Source organism: Columba livia, chromosome Z (genome assembly GCF_036013475.1).
Source record: "Columba livia isolate bColLiv1 breed racing homer chromosome Z, bColLiv1.pat.W.v2, whole genome shotgun sequence".
NCBI lineage: Eukaryota > Metazoa > Chordata > Aves > Columbiformes > Columbidae > Columba > Columba livia.
Genome location: NC_088642.1, coordinates 25,055,441 through 25,073,459, shown reverse-complemented (window position 1 = coordinate 25,073,459; position 18,019 = coordinate 25,055,441). Strand labels below are relative to the sequence as shown.

General features: G+C 39.1%; 1 protein-coding gene across 2 annotated transcripts in view; it reads right to left on the bottom strand.

Moving 5' to 3' along the window:
• Window positions 1–18,019, bottom strand: part of PARP8 (poly(ADP-ribose) polymerase family member 8) — a 122,407-nt gene that overhangs the window by 23,097 nt on the left and 81,291 nt on the right. For both annotated transcript variants that reach the window (XM_005500872.4, XM_065045182.1), the window contains 3 exons: window positions 15,860–16,424; window positions 13,539–13,592; window positions 13,340–13,435 (listed from right to left, as the gene is read on the bottom strand). In XM_005500872.4, the coding sequence (XP_005500929.1) occupies window positions 13,340–13,435; window positions 13,539–13,592; window positions 15,860–16,424 (715 nt within the window). The remainder of the gene's footprint in view (window positions 1–13,339; window positions 13,436–13,538; window positions 13,593–15,859; window positions 16,425–18,019) is intronic.

Genomic DNA, 18,019 nt, shown 5'->3' with positions numbered 1-18,019 from the left:
TCCAGAGCAAGGGATTGCTCTGAAATAGCAGAGCAATCAAAGTTTAGCCATGCTTGCCATGAAGACAAGTGTTAAGAAAATACCTATTTCTGACATTTTGTTTACAACCTGAACAAAGTAAGTTATCCTGAGACTTAAAGATGGCAAAGGGAACACAGGATTTGCCATCTTCACTCCTTTTCGGTTTTTAACCAGTGTTATGATCCCAGAAATTTCTGAGCATCTGGAAGAGGGAAGTTAGGAAAACAGTCATTGTACTCGTGTTTGACATTTGAAAGGCCTTTCTTCTCTCAGATGGACACTGGCGCTAAGATCTTAAGGCTGGAGAACTGTAAATATGAGAAGCAAGACAGCAAAATTTGAGCTCTAAAGAGGAACAGACGTTACTGCTAGTGTCTATACAATTATTTTGATTTTATGTATCTGATGAACCTTTATGCCAACTGAATATTTTGGTTTTGCAGTTTAATGGAGAAAATAACCCAAACACTGTAACTATATGGACATTTCAACAACTTCCCTTCACACATCCACCCTGGATGTCTTCTAACCCAAACTCCAGTCACTATGAGAGCACTTCTGGATCCTGTTTCTGAAATTTGTCCCAATTTAACCAAACCAGACGCCTGTAACTTAAATTTCCCACTAGTGTTAGTAGAGTGTTCCCAGATATGTTGGTATGGCTGTTTCACTGTCCTCTACTCCAGTCACTAGGGTCAACCGGTAAAAATCCTTTCTTTCCCTCCAAAATGAAAAGATTGGCTTACAGTTAAGAAACAAAACATATGAGGGCTTTTGTTTCTCACATGATGGTGACTTAGTTAGTGTCACATTTCCATACTTTGGTTTTGTCTGCAACTGTGCATGCTAGAATCAATGAAAACATATGAAAACTAAGTTAATAAATCAATACTAGAAGACAGAGCTTAAAGAAAATCATAAGCTTTATGGGAAAACTGGGATACAAGGCTGCTCTCGCACTGCTGCTAGTGTTTCCCATACTGCCAGTGTGCTTCCCTTTATGGCATCTGCTTGCCTCTTCTCTTGTAATAGGATTTGAGCCCTTGGGACAGAAACAGCCCTGTTCTGACTTTGTACCATAAATATGAGAAATGTTCCTAGCCACAGTAAACAAGCAAGAACACCACCACCAAAACATTTATAAAAGCTGCATTGTTTCAATGTCATTTTCGGATACTCTTTATTTTCATTCAAGTACATGTACTATTCAGCAAGCTGAACTTTCTAACAACTTTTGTGTATGTACATGAAAGTATAGACATGTTCTTACTGATGTGGATCCATATCCACAAAGGTACAGAATGTCAAACTTCTATTAGATTAATAATTTATGTTGTTTTCAGAGGGAAAATACACAACAAAATAGGGCTTATACACTTAAAATGTATCTTTGCAAACATGAACCTCATCTTAGGCGCACAGGGAATTTTACAGATCACAACTGTTGCCTTGAAGGATCGCAGAGCTGACTAGCCAGGCAACTCTCCTCCACCACCTGAAGACGGCAGCTGTAACGCCTCCTCAACAACAGCAGCTGCTAGTGCTCTCACATATGCTTAATTTTTAACTTGAAAGGAGAAAATTAACATAAAGTTCCACAAAAGTGTCAGCTAAGTGAAGATCATTGGTGCTGAAAGACTACTTAGAAGGATAATTATTCCAGTGGGGAAAAGCCAGAAGAAAGTAAGCACTGGGCACTTAACCTGAGATGGTTAATACTTGGAAGCAGATGGCACTAACAGAATGCATCATTTGAGCTTTTGAGGTTTTCAGAGTTTTCCTTCAGCCACCCCCATGCTTTGCATACTCAGTAGCTGCTGTGGCGAAAAGGGGTTCATTCAGAGTTTCCACAGGTTAGAATGCTAGTGTCACTTCTTACAGCAGTGGCTGTGACTGGCAGACAGGCAAACCACCTAGGTACTTAGACATATTCTGGTTCCAGGACTCATACATTACTCAAAATACTTTCCAGACATTCTTTCAGTTTGAAAAACCTGAAACCTTCAGAGCTGATATTGATCTATCTTGCTGCTTTCCTGCGTGTGCCGTGGCTGCGCTCAGAAGAGCAATGTGCCACCTTCTCCTGTATCCTGAGGGATGTCACACAGACACTAATGAGGCTGCAACATGACTGACATACCTAAAAACTCTTGATCTAAAAGAAACGGCTCAGGGAAAGCTCATAGCCCGACTTGCAGCAAATGTGACAAATGGTAAAGGTGAAACCATTAGCTACCGTCTCACAGCTCCTAATGAAAGCAACAGGCATAGAGATGAAATGTAACTTCGAATCTCTGTTCTGTTTCCTGCTTTCAACCATGGTAATTGTTAGTTTTTCCACAGCTGGAACTTTCCTTCATTACACTTCCCAGAAGGATGAGGCTGGGGAGGGAGAGAGGAAGAGAGGGAAGAGAGGGGAAAATGGAGGGGTGGAATAAAGACTAAAGGGAAAAAGAGAAAGAAAAAGATAAAAAGAAGGAAAAATAAAAAAGGAGGGGAGGGAATGGGAAAGGGGAAAAGGAAAGGAAAGGAAAGGAAAGGAAAGGAAAGGAAAGGAAAGGAAAGGAAAGGAAAGGAAAGGAAAGGAAAGGAAAGGAAAGGAAAGGAAAGGAAAGGAAAGGAAAGGAAAGGAAAGGAAAGGAAAGGAAAGGAAAGGAAAGGAAAGGAAAAAAGAAAAAAGAAAAAAGAAAAAAGAAAAAAGAAAAAAGAAAAAAGAGAAAAAAGAAAAAAGAAAAAAGAAAAAAAAGAAAAAAGAAAAAAGAAAAAAGAAAAAGAAAAAGAAAAAGAAAAAGAAAAAGAAAAAGAAAAAGAAAAAGAAAAAGAAAAAGAAAAAGAAAAAGAAGGAAAAATATAAAACAGAAAAAAAAATTAAAAAAAAAAAGAAAGAGAAAAAAGGAAAAAGGGAAAAAAAGAAAAAAGTGGGAAAGAGCAGGTGAGAGAGGAGGGATAGAACTAAAGAGTCTGGTAGATAAACGTCTCTTTTGCAAGTGAGCTTTCAAGTTTTTAAGGTTTATTTCACAGTTTGTGACAGTTATGGATTTTTAGGCACGTCTTAGCTATATTTGTAAGAAAAGGTAAAATAAGTTTAGCTCCTAATTCTCTAACATCTGAGTCTATATTACTTGAAAATCAGTTATATTCAGAGTAATAACAATAACAACATTTCTAACTCTGAATCAGAATCCAGAGCTGTAGGAAAGGTTCTGTTCCAGCTGTCTCATAGCTTACACCTGCAAGCTGTAAGATTAATTCAGACAAATAAACAAATGCTACAGAAATCTCAGCTGTATCTACAGATCTGACATAGGAGGTAAAAGTGGTACCTGGAAGGCAGGCACTGATGAGGCACCTGTATACTTTCTACCAGTGCTGCTTAAACACTGTATGTACAACTCTCATTTTCTCTAAGAGGGCTGGAATAAAGCACATTTATGAGTTTAAGACCTTTATGTTTCCTTAAGTACCACAGAACAGCAAATTCAATTCAAAATAAAAAGTTTCAGGTATTGTGTATCTTAGAACACATACCACAGAATTACCAGGTAAAGATTTGAGTCCAAACTGTATGATTTCTGGATTAACTTAAATCATAGCTGAAATAATGCAGAACTACCATTAGCTTTAACATAAGGTTTATCAAGCTTCAGAATTTAAACAATTTTTAATTACTAAAGATTAATATTATTTTGAAACATAAGTTAAATGCACACCTGTCTACTCTGTCATGGTTTATACTTCTGAATAAGGCATTAAAGTGGATTAAAAATTAAAATTCAGCTTTGTATTTTAAAAAACTTTATTGACAGGTTTTTGCTTTATACTAAAACATCTATTTAAAAAGAAAAAATTATTCAAATTAAATATATATGAAAAGTATTGTATGCTATGGCCTAATCTTACACTGATTTAGGAATTGCTTTAAAGCTAAATAATTACCAAGAAGTAGACCTGTGTCCTGAATTTTCAAATGAAGTCAAACTACTATAACCTCAATGAAGCCAAGCTACTATAAGTTCTGCATAGGTATACACACTGCTAGAGAGCAGGAATAATTTATTTAATACCCTATCATACTATAAATCTGTAAGGTAAACTCTCTGAATAATCTCACAATATTAATGGGATACATGGAACACACTGCTGCAAGACACGGGAGATATCAGAGTGGTAAGTAGATACAACCTGTAGGCTGAGACTGAGTAAAAAATATCACTTGTTCTAATTAGTTTTGTTTTGGCCGATCCAGATTTTATTTTCTGCCTTTTTTTTGGGGGGGTGGGGGGACGGGGGACACTGTAGTTTGTTTGTTTGATTGTTCATTTGCTTTTCTGCATTCTTAGACAACTTCAAGACGTTTTTTAAAATTAATTTTTACTTTCCATATATATACACACACATATATAGTCCTTTCCAACCTGGTATTCTATGATTCTGTGATAAAAAGATGACAAATACACAAGCATTAGGGAGTGCTAGCTGGGCAAGGTGCACTTTGGTAAGTTCTAGGCAACAGAAAAAGCTATGCTGCAGCCATTTTACTATCTCACTAAACATAAAGTGACCGAAATCCATTCTACAAAACTACCCATTCTAACTGGAGAAGCGTTTTTCATAAAAAGCGATAAAACCAGCCTATATTGTGGAGTAATGATAAGAAGGACCGTGGAGTAATTCTATAAGAATCTTGGAATTCCACAAGCATCTTGGCTAAACTTCAGTCTGACTAAACATATTTGTACACCTACACATTTCTCCATAGTTCAATGATGTTTATTCTATCACAAAAACCTCCCAGCCCTAAGCAGTCTAGTGTTTCTGGAATATCAATGCTACTGTGTTTCAGTGGTGGGTAAGAATCCTACATTCAAAGGACAGAGAAGTCCAAGACCTCTTCAACTCAACAGCAACTCATCTAGGCCAAGATTTCACCCACAATCAATAAATCATAACTGAACATGTTGGGGTGAAAAACATCCTAGAAATGTAAAATTACTAATATATGAACAGAAATAACAGAATTACCAGACTCTACCTGTTTTCACAGCTAAATACAAATAACAGGTATTTCAAATGTTGTTTTACAGTATTTCACCATTAATAATTTATGGCCAGTAGAGCTGTCTGTATTAGAGTACAAATTTCAAAAAAAACTATCTTCAATATTTAGTTTTGCTTAGTGTTTTACTATTTCCTGCTTTGTTCTTAACAGGCCTCAGTCTGAGGTTTCAACACAAGATGGCACTCTAAAGAGACTTCTTGACTGAAAGAAAAATTACTGATACAGAGAGGGTTTTTTTAATCACCTTACTGAATATATTCTGAGATTTTTTTGTGTTCTATAATTGTATCACAGGTCTTTAAAATCCATTCAATGATGTTGTTTTACCAATGTATTTACCAATACAATACTAAGTATTTGTAACTTAGGAATTCAGGATGGCAGAGAGTGGGGCAGATAATAGCCACACATGTTAAATTGTACTATGTAAAAAGCTGAATATGATCACAGAACTACAGAACGACTGAGGTTGGAAGGGACCTCTGGAGGTCATCTGGTCCAACAGCCCTGCTCAAGCAGGCTCTCCTGGGGCCAGTTACCCAGAACCATGTCCAGATAGCTTCTGAATGTCTCCACGGATGGAGACTCTACGACCTCTCTGAACAAACTCTTCTTGTGTTCAGTTACTCTCAGAAAAGGTGAAAAAGGTAGAAAAGTGTTTCCTGATGATCAGATGGTACCTCCTGTATTTCAGTTTTGTGCCCATTGCCTCTTCCCCTGTCACTGGGGCCCACTGAAAAGAGCCTGGCTTCGTCTTTGCACCCTCCATTCACATGTTTATACACATTTATAAGATCTCAGCTGAGCTTTCTCCTCTGCAGGCTACACAGTTCCAGCTTGCTCAGCTTTTTCTCCTACAAGAGATGCTCCAGTTCCTTAATCAACTCAGTGGACCTTTGCTGGACACTCTCCAGTAGCTCCATTTCTCTCTTGTATGGGGGAGCCCAGAACTGGACACAGTAGTCCAGGTGTGACCTCACCTGAGCTGTGAAGGATCACCTCCCTCCATCTGCTGTCAGCTCTATTGTCTAATGCAGCCCAGGATACCATTAACCTTTCTAAAGCAAGGTTACATGGCTGGCTCATGTTCAACTTGGTGTCCACCAGGACCCCCAGGTCCTGTTCTACCAAGCATACGTTGTTGCCTGAGGTTGTTCCTGCCCAGGTGCAGGACTTTGCACTTCTCCTCATTACAGTCTATTTCCTTACAAACCGCAGAATATACCTGTCAGCCCATTTCTCCGGCCTGTCGAGGTTCCTCTGAATGGCACCCCAACGCTCTGGAGTATTACCACCTTCTCCCAGCTTTGTATCACTTGCAAACTTGCTGAGGATACACTCTGCTCCATCGTCCAGATGATTAATGAAGATAATAAACAGGACTGGACCAGTATCAATTTCTGGGGTACACCACTAGTTACAGGCCTCCAACTAGATTTTCTGCCACTGATACCACCCTCTGGGCCCAGCCATTCAGAGTCTTCAGTCTACCTTGCAGTCAGCTCATCCAGCCCACACATCAACACCTTGCCTATGAGGATCTTACGAGAGGCAGTGTCAAAGGCCTTACTGAAGGCCAGGAAGACAGTATTCAATCCCCTTCATCTACCAAACCAGTCACTTCATCACAGAAGTTTATCAACTTGGTCGAGCATGACCTCCCTTTGGTGGAGCCACACTGACTACTTCTGATGACTTTCTTGTCCTTAATGTGCCCGGAAATGGTTTCTAGACCTAGCTGCTTCATGACCTTCCCAGGGAGCAAGGTGAGAGTGACCAACTTGTAGCTCCCCAGGTCCTCCTTCTTGAAGATAGGATTGACATTTGCTTTTCCTGCAGTCTTTGAATACGATAATATATTTTTATTATGCTTTAATCAGATCCTTAAATATAATAACCACTTTTGTTGATGACTCATGCTCTCATTATATTTAAATGTTTGTAATAAAAGTACATACTGAATTCCTAAAAACAAGATATCTCTCTATTATTATAGCAGCAAAACTGTTGCATTATTAAAAGCAGCTTAGCCCTTCCCTAGCATATTGTTATCAGCTCCAGAGTAACAGGAAGAATTTCATATGGCATTAAAAAAAAACTTAGTAGTCTTCTAATATAGAGCCAAATAATGTTGAAGTCTCTTTAGTGCATTATTATATCTGCATATCTGCTTTGGAAGATATATTTCTTAGCCAGATGAACCAAATCAGATGGTTGAAAAGGATCTTTGGAGATCAGTTAGTACTTTTATTCTTTCATACGGAACTAGCTTTATCTAAACTTTATCTAAAGTTTTAGAAAAAGCTGAAATTAGTTTTCTCTAATCCTCTAACAAGCCCTGGAACAGGATGCCCACAGAGGTTGTGGAGTCTTCATTCTTGGAGTTTTTTGAAAGACAGTGGATGAAATAAGCTCCAGTTTCAGAGGCTTTTCACTGGAAACACATACCTCATGGAAAATATCTCAGTACTTCAGAATGGGCTTTGTGGAAGCCGTTAAAATTTCCTAAGTTTACTCCTAATATTTAGTCTAATATGGCAGTTTGACAGAAACCAGGATAATCTATTTAACTGTTTTAATCACACGTATGTGAATGATCTACCAACTGTTTGACAATGTCAGAAACGAGACATTTCAAAATGGCTTTGAAACAATTCAAATCTAGCTACTAACTAAATAATAGTCTATGTCTCATTTATCTAAACAACTTCTCTGTTGAGAAACTCAAAGGTAGCAACACAAGGCTAATTATTCAAATTAGCAGACTCCTACTGCTTTCAGTAGGCTTATGAGGTCTGCCTTCTCCATCTCTCCTCAGCATGAAAAAAGTTTGACCTTGTACTTCCCATTGTTTTTCAAAGCTGAGCAAAGAGCTTGTGGTGGGTTGACCTTGGCTGGACACCAGGTGCCCACCAAAGCTGCTCTATCACTCCCTTTCTCAACTGGATAGGGGAGAGAAAAACGTAACAACAGGACCATGGGTTGAGATAAGGACAGGGAGAGATCACTCAGCGATTGCCATCATGGGCAAAATAGACTCAGCTTGGGGAAATTATTTTAATGTATTGCAAATCAAATCAGAGTAGGATAATAAGAAATAAAACCTTCCCCCCACCCTTTCCTTCTTCCCAGGCTCAACTTCACTCCTGATGTTCTCTACCTCACCTTTCCCCACAGTGCTGGGGGATGGGGAATGGGGGTTACATCGGTTCATCACATGTTGTCTCTGCCACTCCTTCCTCCTCAGAGGAAGGACTCCTCACACTCCAGCATGGGATCCCTCCCATGGGAGGCAGTCCTTCCCACAGGCTGCAGTTCTTCACAAACTGCTCCAGCATGGATCCTTTCCACAGAGTGCAGTCCTTCAGGAACAGACTGCTCCAGATTTCATTCCCCACAGGGTCACAAGTCCTGCCAGAAAATCTGCTCTAGTGTGGGCTCCTATCTCCATGGGTTCACAGCTCCTGCCAGGACCCTGCTCCAGCATGGGTTTCGCATGGGGTCACAGCCTCCTTTGGGCATCCACCTGCTCTGGCATGGGGTCTTCCCTAGTTTGCAGGTGCAGATCTGCTCCACTGTGGACTTCCAGGCGCCGCAGGGCGACAGCTGGCTTCACCATGGTCCAGACCAAGGGTTGCTGGGGAATCTCTGCTCTGGTGCCTGGAGCACATCCTGGCCTGAGCTTGGTGACTTCAGAGCTGTTTCTCACATATTCTCACTTCTTTCTTCCACTGCAATTGCTGTTACACAGCAACTTTCTCCCCTTCTTAAATTTGTTATCACCATCACTGATGGCCTTGGCCTTGGTCAGCGATGGGTCCATCTTGGAGCTATCTGGCATTGGCTTCATCATACACAGGGGAAGCTTCTAGCAGCTTCTCACAGAAGACATTCCTTTAGTTGCCACGCCATCAAAACCTTGCCAGGCAAACCCAATACAGAGCTGCTAGAGAAGAGACTGAGGACAGAGCTTCTGAGAGCTGTGCAGCACACGTCGCCTTGCAGGAGGATGCTCTGTGATTCTTTAAGTGAGATATGAGTATGTAAAGGCTGCAGTCCCAGCCGTGACTAATTATTTCAATGCTGTTTCTTAATCCTTCTATGAAGAGTGAAATATGTAGGACTCAGATCACTGTTAGGAATAACCACATTAAACAGTATGGCCTATGTTATGCAAGCAGTTAAATGATACTTTTTCTTTTTAGGATCCATGTATTCACTGAATGTTCCCCGTGCTTTGCAGAAAGACTGCAAATCATGCCACGCTGTGATTTCAGGGAATCTGCAGTTTTCAGTGGCATTCTATGTAAGTGTGTATCTCTAAACATCAAATTTAGCTTTTATGACTTTGAGTGCACTGTAAATAATCATTAGATTTCACTGTGCTCTTGAAATAAATACTAAAGAAACATACTATGATGAGAAATTACATTAATCCTCATCTTATGTGGGAAGGGTGCGAATATCTACTGGAAAGTACTGCCTACTTTACTGGCTCTTTTGAAAAGCTGATGGAATGAAGCAATGGACTACAGACCTTTATAAAGAAGAGATTTACAGCTCCATGATGTGTTATAATACTTTTCTAAGACTCTTTCTTCCATTCCAGAGAACCTTCGTCCTTCCCCTTCTCAGTAATGCAGCTGCAGTTTCTTGCAAGAGCACTAGGCTTCTGAGTGTTTTGAAGTCACCCCATCTACATAATTTGTTTCCATCTACATATGCACTTGTGGAATACACACAGGAGCTGTATCTGTAATTCTGGACTTCTGTATTTCAAGGAACTTTTGGAACTCAAAAGAAAACTGGTTGTCCTGAAAGATCTATACATTGCTCTCTAAAGAAATTCCAAAGAGAAATCTAGGAATTTAAGTCACTAAGGTAGCCTCCTTCTTTATCCTCAGTGAGTGACAAAGATAGCTTAACAACATCCAAAGATTCCTTTGTGCAACAGGATCCCTGAACCAGCAAGGAAAATCTGCATTATTAGATTAGTACTGCAGGCTCCGGACTAAGACAGGTGTCCATTCTAAGAGAATAAAGCCAAACATATACATTTGTGTTATGCAGACATTCTGCAGCAGACATCTTCCATACAACGCTATGGCTGCCATGTGGATCTAGTGTCTGCATTATGCTATACAAAAGGACATCTCTTCCTGTGTTTAAGTTGCTCTTATCTTACAGGAAAGATGTCAAGATTTTAAGAAAGCAAAGTCAATTGAAATAGATATTAAAACCAGAACACCTCCCAGAAAAGTTATCTAGCAACAAGAAACACAAAACTGAGAAGAGAGCTTGTGCTGAGAGAGATCGATTTAAAGATACTTTATAACCAAGATAAAAACATAGCCTGTAATGCAAACCTGCAGAAAGGAAAAACCTTATCTCTCAGTTTCACTTGGTATCTTCAGCTGTCCTGAGCATGAGACATCTGAATTACACAAGTCATTAAAAGTCAGCACAAAAAATTACACCCAGGTGTGAGAGTTTACAGTATTAAAAGAATGTGATTATTGTGTAACGGCAATTGTTGAATTTTTCAAACTGCATTTCAAGACAATTAATTAAACTACTATAGTTCAAGAAAGGTGTCAGGCTGACATACCGGAGGATTACAGAATCAAGTTCCTTACTGGAATCTTTGCAGTTGCATAAAGCTCCATTAAACACCAGAAAATCAAGAAAATAACTTCTCAAGCAATAACTTTGCTATGCTTTTATAAATTCATATGTCTTCTCTGTTGTTGAAAAATGGTCCAAAAGGTAGAAGGGAAACTCATAATTAAGGATACACACACTGGTGAATCATCCGGAGCTATTTAGTCTGTAGCATCTTTAGTGATACAACCAGCTACAGATACAGCCTAAGTAATGTCTTTGAAATACAGACACCTATAGAAAATGGGATCTAGACACAGAATCTAAAAATATAAGCAGACCATAGTAAGGTTCTGATCATTAAGAAACCTGGTGAAATTCCTGCAGTATCAACACCACGAGCACTCTAAAGCTCTTTATGAAGGCCAGGGATACTACATATGGGATCCATTAATTGTCATAAGGCTAGATTGCATATAGCCCTGTCTTAAAAGAAAGTCCTCTGCATTTTGTTTAATAAAGTACTGTATTTCAGAGATCTGCTGTTGCAGCAGTATTAAACATAAAGTGTTCTTTCTGTTAGGTCATTCTTTATTCTCTTCATATGCATTATATATGTATGTATGTGTATGCATGTGTGCAGCTGAAGCATGTAAATAAATGCTACAATTTAGGCTGCCTCTGACAGAGTTCTCAGTAGACTGAGGCATAAATTTCCTTAAGACCCTTTGGCAAGCTCATGTTCAATTCAAACTGAGATCCCTTCTCACCTTCTACAGAACTGCAAACTCATTAATGGCTCTATATTGCTTATTGAGTCATTCAAGCATGCACAGAGCATGCTAGATTTCTTCCTGCTATCTCCTTCTCCCTGGGTTATATGAGGATATCCTTTCATTTTTGCAAAGCTTGCTCCGTTACGCTGCTTGCAAGGGCAATGATCAATATACGTTGAGAGGCAAATATGTTCGCACTTTCCCCTGTTTTGAAGTGCTGACAAACTCTCAAACAGATAGCTAAAGTGACCTATCTTTAAGCTGAAGACAGAGAAAAGTAATTTTGATGGATTTTAATCTCCAAAGTGCAAAAGCAAGAAGAATTATTATTTTTTTTTATTTAGAACAGATGACTTTCCATTCTGTCGTCTTTTAGTAGTTCATCATGTGAACAGGAATAAATCCTACTGTTTGCTTTTTCTTTTTCCTATGGACAATAGATAAAACCCGATCATTTAAAGAATCATATTATCAAAACTTTACTCACTATCCAAACATTACTCACTTTGCCTTATCCCGTCACAGGTAATAAGCATAGCAGTGCATTCAAACATGAACAACAAGTACTTGATGCCTTTTCTACAGGCTTCTAGTCAGGGTTTGGTTTTTTGACAAATCTGGTAGAAACCCATGTTTTAAAGAGGTAGATATGAGCTTGAAGAGGCGAAAAACCCCACCTGATAGGATTTACAAAAGTACAGAGGTTTAACCAAGACTTAACACAGTGTTATCTGAGATGGTATTGCAGATCCTATTAGAAGCCTATTTGCATACCCTGCCTGCAGTCAGAAATGCTTGACTGTGGTGACACAGAGTGTCACAAGGGATGATGCTGAGGTGACTTCTGCTACTGTGCAAGCAATAACTTTCCTGAGTTTAGTTCCATGGATCTATCATAGACGACGTTTGTTTTGACTTATGTGCAGCTACACACCTTATTGTGGAGGAACTGGCAGATGAGGTGCCAGACCACTCACACACTAGTATTAAACAGTTTTCCATGGCGTTAATTTTATAAGGTTACTCAGGTTTCTATAGGATTCAGGACAGGTGAAACAAGGAGGATTCTAAACTGCAAGATCAGTCTGAAAGGTGAAGAATATTATTCTCCTAATACATGCTCTACTAATACATACTGCATAGATCCAGTAGCTCCAGGCAGGATGTGTCTTTCCTGACCAATCTTACTACTTTTTACTATGGATTCACAAATAGCATGAGACGGTACAATGTTTGCATGCAAAATTCCTGGTTCCCAGTTATACAGGAATGAAAGAAAGACAGAGCTGCCTAAGTGGCCAGACTTTGGGCATCATGAACCACAACAGTGCCCCTGGACTAGGTCACTGCTAGATCAGACACTTCACAGAGCATCTTCGTCTACTGCCTTTTTTTATCATTATCAAGGACGGCTCATTCCAGTGGCCCATGAGCAACTAAGGTCAGAAGATCTTCACAGCTTTGTGGCATTAACACCAGTGTATCTGAATACTCTGGTCATGGCTTGATAAAAACTCAAGGCCTGAGGTGACCCTGGGCTCTTGAAAGAGTGCCAGGGGATAAGGAAAGCATTACAATGCTATTCGTATATCTTATCTGGTTGTGACTACTCAAGCACAATAGTGTTTCAGTGAAATACATCCCTCCTTTATGTTTCTATGATACTTTACAAGCCTGATTTCCATCTTCCTCGCTTGCAGTAAATTTTTTTTAAATTTACAGAAAAATATGGTTAATATGTATTACATTTTTGCACCTTAAAAGGATATTAGGATGAAACACATCTGAAATATTCTAATAGTTTCATAACAAGTTTGGATGGTCCACTGCTATTTAAGGCATTACAAAATGTATTGTTTATCTCAGCAAGCCCACCACTTACCCTCAGCATAGGGCCATTCTGGAACACATGGGGTTCATCACACACTACACAGTATTCGTTCAATACTGGTATCCGCTGCTCAGCAAATTCAATAGTCTGAGAACAATGAAAATGAGAATAACAACATCTGCTTAAAAATAATTAACAGGCAGCTCATGCTCCACAGTGTTTTATAAGTGGCTAAGATAGGAAATCCTACCTGCACAAGAAAGCCACGGTCTCGTACTGGAATGCATTTTGCACCATAATCTTGCTGCAAGGAAAAAGTTGAGGCAACTTCAGTGTTAGACTAAATATAAAGAAATAGTAAAACATTTGTAACTTTTTTGCATGCAAGTATGTTAATTAAACAATATTTGAATCTAAAACCATCTCTCATTAGCATAAACCAACCTTTAGAAATAACTGATCCTTTCACTGTTTGCTCGGTGTGGGGCAAATTTTTAGAACTTCTTTTTAGCTCTTAAATCTGATGAGGTTTTATATCTTAGTATACCAAAAACTTCAATCTCAAACAGAATCACCAGTGCCTTCACTTCATTCCAATACACTGGCATTTGGTAACTTTCATTAAATTTTAACTGCATATTGTCTGTCCAAAAATGGGTTATACGCTTAGCCTTGAACTTTCAGAACAGCTGAAAATCTTTTTTGTTTAATATTTATTATAGAAGATCTCATTTCTGTAAGCACCACAGCAACAGATCTCTGTGCTCAAATCCCACTGAAATTCTTTCTGCCTTTTTTTCTTTTTTTCCAACACACAGCAACATAAATTAAAAGGAACTTTTGTTATAGGAGTCAGTAAGGTACAAAATTCCCTCTAGGCTGACATCTATCTTAATGAAAACTTGTTTTGAATAAGAGCCATATCAGCTCCACTTTCAGATTGTTTGTTTGTTTATAGGCCTATTTCCTTCCATTTCTCTAACTGCTTAATTGGGATAGTCCTCCATTTATTCTCCTGGGAAACAATTCTGATTGTATTCATGTATGACATTCAAATATTTTAGCTGAGAACTGAAGAGAAGTTAGGGTCTCTATTCATCGCTTGCACATACCAGTGCCTTCGAATCACAGTTAGGCACTTAGGCCACCCTTACATCTGGTGCCTGCATGTAAAATATGAAATGGACTCTTGATGCTCTTCCGCTAATATCAGTCAAGCTGCACCTGACCATGTATGTGATGATTCTCCCTCAAAGTAAATGCATTCTAGCAATAAATTACTGGTAGTTTTTATAGACTGACAAGCAGGGCTTGCATTTCTTCCTAATAGCTGATAACATCAGTAATGAAACCACTTAGTCAACTCTTCATTATCTTATCAAAATCAATGGGACTTTTCCTGTTAACTTCAGGAGACAGAAGTCTTTCTATGTTAAGACATCCTTTGCTGATTCAGAAAAAAATGAATTTCTAAACTGTGACAAGTAAAACATCTGTTGGCTTACCTTAAATTAATATTGCTCTGCATGTTACAAGAACCAGCCACAGAGCACGTGTATAAATGATTTTATGATGGTATATCACTGCTTTTAGAACTGATGAGTATAGCTCACAGCTTATTAAACTGATTTACCAAGAGACACAGCACACTCAGTGTCATTTCATTATTCAGAATGCACTGTTTGGAATATATGTATGGCATTTCAAGCAAGAATCAGCTTTTTCTCACAGACACTATCAAAGTTCTACCAGGCTAAGGGAGTGGAGAGGACTGTCTCCTAAGTGCTTCTCCCCAGATCTAACACAGGAAAGAGTGGTGCCTTGAAAGAGCACAAAGAGACACACTCTTTCCCTTAAAGTATAAAAGCCATCTTTTAAGAGGTAGATGCAGAAGAATTAATTTTAAGAGATCTTTCTTAAATTTAATATTATGTGCTACCATTTGTTTTCCCAGTCAGTCATTTCTCTGGGGAAAGAAAGCGGGCCACAGTGGGCCTAATTCCTTCCCTGACCTCTGGCTACCACCAGAATGTTTGAAGCTTAAACCTCTCATAACACACAAATGTGCAAGAGGTGAGATGAATCATGACTGCATGCCTTCCAGTATGATGATGATGATCACAGATGCAAAGACCAGAAGGAGATGTGACTTGGCACCCAAATGAGCCAACAGACAGTTGCTTCCCCCATGAAGCAAGCAGAGAAATGGGAAAAGACCTGTGTGACCTAGCCAATTTTGCAGCACAGGAGCTCCTGCAGCAAGAAAGGAGGCAGGGAAGGGAGTGGATGACTGGACCTTTCCCATGGTCAGCAGCTGCACACAGAGCTGTATTTGACCTGATATATAAAATATCATTCTTGACCTAAGCAAATTCTGGTTTTATGCCTTAAATATATGTGCATGCACAGTTGTTTAAATCCTCCTTTGAAAGCTGACTCCATTGCTTTTGTGTTCCAATATATTAAATAGATCAAGTCTATTCATCAACATATGTTTACAATATGTTTACAAACAGCATGTTTGTAAACTAATTGGAGGAACATGAGCAGAACAAAAAAATTACTACGCACAGCAGCTTGTGAAGGTGATGATGAAGATGGTGTTAAGATACCAATAAGCCCTGAGGTAAGAGAGAGCCTCCTGCTCTCTGCCATGGTGGACTCCTTGAAAGGCTCCATTTTGGATGACTTAGGGGCACTGGAGTAAGTCTTGCTGAGTAATTTGTGATTCTTCAATCCATCGAGTTCTTCCATTCTAAGATTACTGGAGCAGGACCTGCTTAAAAGTTTGTGGGGCTTCAAGGTGCTGTTGTGCTCACATCGAGGATCCCCAGAACATGATCTACTTAACAGCTTATGGGGCTTTAAAGTGATGCACTCCTCCTGCTTGATGGATGCAGAGCAAGGACGGTTCAAGAGTTTGTGCGATTTAATAGCCATTGTCTGTTCAGCCCGAGGGTCACTTGACAATGAACGGCCAAAGGTTCTGTGAGATTTTGTGGCACACATATCCTCCGCCTTTACTGTGCTAGAGCAAGTCCTTCTCAGCAGCTTATGAGTTTTGGAGATGCCATCCTGTTCTGACTTCAGTTTTGATTTATTTTTACCACAGCCAGGTGGAGGATAACTTGGCGACCTTAAAAATAAAGAAGACAATGTTGGAGAACAATCAAAACCTTGTACAAATCAAGGAAGACCACATTTATGTATTGAAAATTTTTAAGCATCCTGTTTTTATGCATTTCACTAGTGATAAACAAAGCCCAATATTAAGAAAATCAGCAACTGTATGAAGGACTAGTTTTCCAATACCAAATTGACATCCTACTCTTATTTACACACAAACTCATTGATCAAAAAGATAACTAGCTGCTTAGATAGAAGTCAGAGCTATGTCCTCAGAGCTGTTTGTAAAGGTCCCTATGTCTGTAAACAAACCATTTATTCAGAAAATTATCTTTGAAATGAAATCCACATATTTCACATGAGATCACAACACATTTTCCTTATCAAAATCTATCTTTCCTATGTAATCATCATGGCATGATTCCACTAAAGTTACTATCTTCTGGACACAGCATAACAAATTCTATGTTCAGATCCAATGGGAAGATAAAATGAGCAATGAAACTTGTAGGCAGTAAATCCAATTTGACTCAGTTGAAATAAACATTTTTTTAATAAACCTCATAATAATCTGGGTGATTTGTGGAAGACAATAATTTTTTTAAAAAACCTCATAAAAATCTGGGTGATTTGTGCAAGACAATTTGGTGCCCTTCTTTCCTGTTTTAGACAAATTCTAGCTCTGTAGTACTATTACAGAAATGAGAATGTACGGGACATAAATTATGAACACAGAAAGTAAAGAACATAAGATTTTTACAGAACAACATTCACATGAACTGTCACATCTCTAGAAGGTTCACATTTCCCTGTTCTTGCAAAGCAAGAACATGCAACGGGTATGCTGAATAATTTTTTTATGCTTTATAAGCAGCCCTAATGTTTGGAGTATTTTTGGGGTTTGGATCATATAGCAAAGAAGTGAAACTCCAGGAGGAGATGCTGGCAGGTTTCCTCACCCTGTTAGCACGTGGTGGCAGCAGAAAATGCATGTGGAGGTCACTGATTCACTGCTGTGGTTGGCTCCCTACCACTCTCCTGCAGACAGGAGGTAGGAATGGTGCTCTAGGGAGAGAAGGGGTCCCTGCATTTGGGTCGAGCCTTCTTTGGAAAGGCACTGCAGTAGCAGCTAAATCAGGAGGGGAGAGATCGGGATGTGTTCTGCTTGGCCCTTCTGAATAAAACCAAACCCCAAACTACAGCCTGCACTAGCCAGTGGTGCGTGGCATGGTAAGGAATGGGTAAGCCTTCTAGTCAAAACAACACCTTCCTCTTCTGCCTCTGAAAACACAAATAGTCTTTTGTCATCTTTGACATTTCCCCCTTTTTCAATGTGAGTGATCACTGTACTCCCTCTCTTTGTTATACAAGGAATTTAGAATGCCAAAATTCATCGGAAAAGAAGGACTGTTCAAAGAACCATTCAATTCAAATTCACAGAAGGGCTGATCTGTCAACCCTTCATAAGCAAAAAAACATGCTCGAGTATACAGTCACATTCCTGAAAGAAGCATAATCAGAGCCTGATTTTACATACACTTAAGTGTATGAGTAACTGGCAGAAATCATAATGAATTCAAATGAACTATTCACAAACTATTTCTT